At 41.3% G+C, this 6,618-nt stretch overlaps 1 protein-coding gene across 1 annotated transcript; it reads right to left on the reverse strand.

Annotated features, from left to right (window-relative positions):
• Positions 1-200: 200 nt before the first annotated feature.
• On the reverse strand, positions 201-5,947 carry LOC131237960 (phenylcoumaran benzylic ether reductase Betv6-like). Its single transcript, XM_058236079.1, has 5 exons — positions 5,686-5,947; positions 5,456-5,590; positions 1,979-2,216; positions 1,115-1,318; positions 201-563 (listed from the first exon to the last, which is right to left on the reverse strand). Exons 1-5 carry the CDS (start codon positions 5,866-5,868, stop codon positions 397-399), a joined length of 927 nt encoding a protein of 308 aa, XP_058092062.1. The 5' UTR covers positions 5,869-5,947; the 3' UTR covers positions 201-396.
• Positions 5,948-6,618: the final 671 nt, after the last annotated feature.

Below are 6,618 nucleotides of genomic sequence, written 5' to 3' on the forward strand. Positions count from 1 at the left end.
GGAGAGCATCAGCGACTTCCCTTTCCACCTAGGGTCCCATCAGATCAACAGTTTCGATAAACGCACCATGGGCACCACTTGTACAAACCCAAGGTTCAAGGATCATATAAATCTAATTCCTCTTGAATTATAACCATGTATGCTCTAATTCATATCTCCTTCACATGCATCTTAGCTTCTTTTAACACTGTCCACCAGAATAGGTAATACCAACATAGTTAATAGTTCTCAATGACTGAACGTAACAACTACATTTTACTCACATCACATGCTCCGCTGGAACTTCAGAAAGGAACGATATGCATTTGAACTCAAATCTCCCTCACACCAAAAGCACGCCCTGAATACTTATTTATCAAGCAAAAGCAGTAAGCCTGATATAGAGATGGATATTACTCAGACGAACTGATCCAGGTACTCCTCTACAGTAGTGTACTTGACGTCGGGATAGAGCTGCGATGCCTCCACACCGAAGGATGGTTCGATCTCAAAGTTGGTATGGTCTCCTTTCACGAACACGGAGTGTTCAATCGCCAAGACGATGTTCACAGGAATTGGAGCCTCTGTGGTAAAGAAAGAATGGAGATCAGTCAAAGTAGGAGATCAGTCAAAGTAAGGTCCCTATCTCCACCAAATGCTGGAGTTTGGCAGGAATGTTAATTGCAGCACCACAGGCTATAGGTGTCTTACATGCACTGTCAAAGTGAATTGCAATTAAAATTATAATCTAAGTGGAAATAACCAAGTTGCAAGTTCCATGACAACAATCACACCAAGGGTGTGGGCCCCAAATTGCAATTATGTTACTTTCAAATTGGACTATAAAAAGCTTGACTGCAATATTGGGGCTACTTCCGCATTTCTAATGCTAGGAACATTTGGTTATTTGTGATTTCCACTTTCGTAAAAATAGTGTCTGCAATTCAATTCTCTTGTGCATCCAAATGCAACCTACAGGTTGGCTGGGCTGAACTACCAATGCTTTTCATCATTGGTTCCTGTTATTCCTTCATTAACTCGGATGAATTGAACTCGGCAATCAAAAGAAAGATTCTCAGATTGATATTTGACAGTATCATCTCAAATTCTAAATACTAGTGGAGTCCTTGCTGACCTTCGATGTCCTTGAGCAGTTGCTCCTCTGGAACATAAATCCTTTCAAGGGTCTTTCCGATCTTCTTCTCCCACAGGGAAACAAGATCATTGAAGGAGTAGATATTAGCAGGGGGTCTTAGATAGAGGACCTTGTTCAAGGTTCTGGGGTCATCCACGGCTTTGATGGTAAATGTGCCAATGTCATCTTCCTTGACAAAAATAGCTGAAAATAGAAAGGCAGTGATGATCAGTGAGAAAAGAGACCGGCATTCACCAAGGCAAGATAGCCAATTTCACATTCAGTATTTCTAGTTACCTGCTACCCCTTTGTATTGGTATTTGCAAACTAAGCAGATATTAAGTGGTCTTTGGAGGTTAGTGTGTTTTCGTACAACACAATGTCCACAGTGCTCAATTTGGTTCTTTGCCGTATTGAGCTCATTTGTCATTTCAATCTGGTTTGATGAAGACATCCTACCAAACTCGCTGCTAGAGGCACAGTTGGGATTTCCCAAACATCTTAGGAAGGAAACACCGCCTACTGACATCCAAATGGCATGCAATAGGATCTGCGCACTTCTCAACATGCAGCCTTAAGCACAATGCATAACTCAAAGGATTGTTCTAAGGTGCCCATGTTGAATTACAGATTCAATGCAATTTTCAAGGTTATACATGTACATATCCTACGTATAAGTATGATTTTAAAAAATGGTACAAGAATGCATGAATGCAAATGTAAATGTATGTAACTGATGTAACTTTGACCCAGAAAGGTCAGTGTTGGTATGTGGTGACAGTGGAAAAACTGAGAGGTGGCACTGGTACTATTTGTGCATATAAGACTGTTATAAGAAAGGCATGGGGAGGTTGTGTTGCTTACCTTTGGGGTTTCCATCCCCTAAGATAACAGCCTTGTCCCTGGGGGGAGATGTGGCTCCCGGCTGTGCCAATGACGGCAGGAAATATCCAGCAAAGAAATTAGAAGAGACGTATGTGTATGGTATCCCCTCAGCCTCAACAGCCCGCCGGATCTGAACCTTGGTTGCAAATGCACTCTTTGCCGGCTCAACTGCATGGACGCGATCCACATCATTTCCAAACTCAGATGGGAAGAATCTCTGCAACACACACCCAGGTCTCAGCTGTGTCAAGCATATAATTCAAAATACAACCGTTTGACGATTAACTAGCTGCTGGGGCATGATTAAAAACGCTAACTGAAACCTTGAGATGTCACCAACCAATTGACCAAGGTAGGTCAATGTAAGAACAAGCTATGTCACATATAACTCAAGTCAGTATATGAATTGGCCAATTTTTTCTATACTCATTTGAGTTGGCACTAACTCAGCAGATTGATTGAGTTTCATGAAGTGATGAAGTTGGCAAAAAATTAGAACGTGAGGACGTGCATCCCTCTCACCTATAACTCAGATAGGGCTACTTACCACTAAATGAAGTGTATGTCATCTACAAAGGTTGTATTATTTAATTAACCAAATTACTTTTCTGAAATGAAATCTACCACAAACAACATGAGCTTACCCACCTTTAGCATCTACAAAGTATTTGTTAATAACATTTTGGATGGCTGGGGCTGTTGATCTGTGAGGACCCCTTCTTATTATTATTATTTTGATGAATAGGCCCTATATGGATGTTTTATGGTGTAAAAAACATAGATAACATCTAACTCAAAAGTCAGAACATCAATGACAAGCAATGGATGGTTGACAAATAGTTGAGCAAGAAAGGAGCACCAAACCCCAATTAACCGGTGAGCTTTGCAAACATTCAGAGGGTGAGATTCTTCTGCAAATTGTTTTAGATTGTTTCACTTCCAGGTGATAATGCCAAATATCAATGGTCTCCAATGCTCAGATAGGTACCATTTGTAATGTAGAGACACTTTGAATGGGTGGGTACCCATCTCTAGAATGGTTGGTGATCTCTCAAATCTCTCCTAAAAAATACAAGAGAATATTTAAACTATAACTGGAGAAATTATAAAGTCTGATGCATTAAAATGTGAGTAGTGTCCTGATGCACTAGTTTATGAACAAGTGGATTTGGTTGAGGATCCAGGTCATTGATCTGATAAACAGCATCATGGATGGGGCATGCCACAAAGAGCTCCTAGGTAGGAAGATCCCAACCCTTCTATGAGTGGCCAAAAAATGGACATACAACAATGGTCTAGAAAAAACTGGAAAAACATAGTGACGGTATCTTAGAATTGGGACGAATATAGGTCTAACCCCATCCATGGAGGGTGCATCTGGTCAACAATTTAGATCTATGAACCATGGACTCCATTTTCCAAAATGGACACATCAAGAAAATTAATGTTCTGATGTACAAAGACCCTTAAAAATTTGAAGTAATCATGTCTTAATCCACCATCCCTTTAACCCACCATACCTTTTATTAGGATCTTGATTTTTAAAGATTTTATTTAAATTTCTATTTTTCCTCTCTTAAAATAGTATAACAAAGCTTCACCCTTTTATAAAAGACTTTCATTTTTTTTTTTTTTGTCCTTGATAGAGTGGGTGGTTAGGAGCACATGCATAGGTGTGTGCATCGCAGGGAGCGCGGAATGATCTGCTACTCCTAGTGAGCTGCAAGTTATAGTACTCCTACTTGCATCGGAACACTGCACATACATGTCTTATAGTTGCTCTTAGAGAACTACAAGTTACAGTACTCCTACTTGTAGTGGAAGGACAATCCAATGGATTGATCCAGCTGTCCATCAGGTGCAGCACATAGCAGCCAATATTTGGGAGTATCTCGAAATCAGGCCCTTGTTGTTTTGATGCAAACCATTGGAACTTGCCCAAATTTTCATGAGCATTGTTGCCCAACGCAAAATGCATATTTTGTATGGCTCCTGAAAAATATCCTATTCTCTTTCTTTTTCTTTTTTTTTTTCTTTTTGCATTACTCCAGAAATCTGGCAGGGTCTTGTATGTTTTATTGTTGAGGCCGATTCCTTTACTGCATTTGTAAAAATAAACTTATTTGACAATGTAGTGTGTGGGGCCTACCTTGATGCGTGCATGACATTTTAAAAGTCCATCATGTGTGCCGCCTCATGTTCTCCATGGAGGTGAAAAAATCATGCTGATCCAAAACTCAGGTGGGCCACACCATGTAAAATCATGACTAAAACTCCAAAATCACATGGTGCCCCCTCTTGAGTCTTGGAATGGCCTCAATTTTGGGGCGTCCATCCAGCTAGTGGATCTTCTAAATGGATTGGAAGGCATATGCAAAACTTGATAGGCCCCGCATACAATAGGGAAGGCTTTAATGGTGGGCCACCACATCCCAAATGTTCCAAGTGGCATATGACCCACCTGTGTGTTGGATTGGGCTGATTCTTAGGAAATGGGGTGAACTTGAAGGGATGCACCTTATGGAAGGTTTGGATGCAGGCCCAATATCACTCACCATGTTGTAGAATAAGCTTATTCTACAAGCTGTTGGGTAGCTTCTGTATTGTATTTCAATCAATAAATCTGGTAGGGGTTCTGTTTCTGCCAATCCCAACATATCCTCAACAAGAATAATGAAACCGACTCTGTCAAGCGATGGTACTTTATTGCAGCACAGGCCATGAGCTCCACAAAGGGGCAGGGGATTGATTGAGAGGGTAAGGGGGTCATCCAGGTGAGATCCAGGCAGTTCATCAAGCGGTGACCACCTTGAACGTATCTGAGCCCAAAAATCAGGTTGGTCTACCCATCCCTTAGGCTTCACTTTTTTGAGGGAGATGGACGGCTAGAAAAAAAACTGAACAACGTTCCACATTCAAAATACATTTCAGCAGATGACAGGGTGAGTGGGCCGGCCTGATTTTTGGGTGAGGAAATACTCACGTAGACCCAACCGATGAAGGTATCGGATGTCTCACCATATGTTGGCACAGGTGCATGGAATGGCCTCTTCACCATCTCACTCCTGTCTGCAGATATGTCACTGCACCCGACGTGGAATTTCAAGAAATTTCCACTGGAGTGTATGTGATCATCCCCCAAAATTCAAGTTATGGGCCTTACGGCATTATCGTTGGCCCTTGATACCCACTTTCTCAGTTAAATGTAATGCTCCACTCATTAACTTACCTTTTAACTTTTCTGTTTTGTAATTTTCGTAATTTAGGGTGCGTTTGGTTGTACCAAATATCATGAATTTCATGACATTCCATGTTCAGTCAGTCCAATTTGATGCAAAATATCATGAGATTTCACAAACTACGGTGAAACTAAACACACACTGAAATATCCAAATTCATTAGAATATAGTCTAAAACTTTAGAGAGAAGTAGAGAGGGAGTAGGGTTGATGGTTACCTTAACATTTCCAGCTTCTTTAATGGCGGCGATGATCTTCGTCTGATCTGCCAGCTGCAATTGGCCCACAGTAGAAATGACAACATCGACCCCCTTAATCGCTTTCACCAGGCTCCCGTGATCGTAAAGGTCTCCCTACAAATGGTTTAAAATAAATAAATAAAATCTCATCCATCAACGAATATCTCGGCTAGGAATGGAAAAGACGGAGAGCTTGTAAGGGCCCGTACGTAGACCAAAGTTACGCCATGGTTCTTGAAATTCTCGATGAGTGTTGCCTTCGCAGGATCGGAAACGGTGCTTTCTCTGATCAGAACAAATGTGGGATGCCCGGATTTCGCGCTCGCTTCCACGATGAACTTTCCGATGTAACCGGTCCCACCGATGAAGAGGATCTTGCTTTTCTCGGCCATTTAGAAGCTTTTCTGGCGAAGAAGGAACTAAGAATTCGACTCCCTTCGCAAAAACAGAAAAAAGACAAGTGGAAGATGTTCGGGCTTTACCGGCAATGGATGCTCCTTATAGAAGGGAGGAGGCTGAATTTATGAAGTGAAAAATCTGACGGACTCGGTCGGATTTAAAATCATCACACAGTCCATACTCTGGCAGTTTTTTTTTTTTTTTTTTAATCTACTCCGGCAGATTGTGATGGATAATACACGGGCATTTGGGAATTATTTAGAAATTCTAATTAAGCGGTCCAAATTACGGATAACAGTTTAGATGTATTCTAAACAAAAAATTAGGCTTATTTGATAGCTTATGAACGTATTGCTGGACGTTAATTGGATGGTTAAAAGCGAAAAAGCATCCAATGGTCCTATTTCTCCGAATGAGTGTCCGCACATCAGATGTAAAGATTGTCAGAGAGTGTGTGTTTCACAACTTAGACGATCTTACACGGTCCCCTGTTTGTGCCATGCGTGTAGATGATTGGAACCATTCAACTAGTAGGTCCTACTTAGACCATGATCAAAGTGAGAATACCAATGAATGATCGTAGCCATCTGATCAAATTTTAAACTAGTCCACGGTTTCCATTCAAGTCCATTTTGTGATGATCATTTCAGTAGAAGAGAATCGTTTGCGGTGGGTCCCACCTCGTGAGTGGTGCACGATGAACACACTATATGGTGAAACTGACGGTCGTGAGGGTGTTACCC

Source organism: Magnolia sinica, chromosome 2 (genome assembly GCF_029962835.1).
Source record: "Magnolia sinica isolate HGM2019 chromosome 2, MsV1, whole genome shotgun sequence".
Lineage (NCBI taxonomy): Eukaryota > Viridiplantae > Streptophyta > Magnoliopsida > Magnoliales > Magnoliaceae > Magnolia > Magnolia sinica.

Bases quoted from the DNA above. Each gene is read 5' to 3' on its own strand.
- LOC131237960 (XM_058236079.1), bottom strand. From the start codon at position 5,868: ATGGCCGAGAAAAGCAAGATCCTCTTCATCGGTGGGACCGGTTACATC. The intron at 5,591-5,685 runs GTACGGGCCCTT...AACCATTTGTAG, and splicing joins ATGGCGTAACTTTGGTCTAC to GGAGACCTTTACGATCACGG. The intron at 2,217-5,455 runs GTAACCATCAAC...TGTGTGTTGCAG, and splicing joins AAGAAGCTGGAAATGTTAAG to AGATTCTTCCCATCTGAGTT.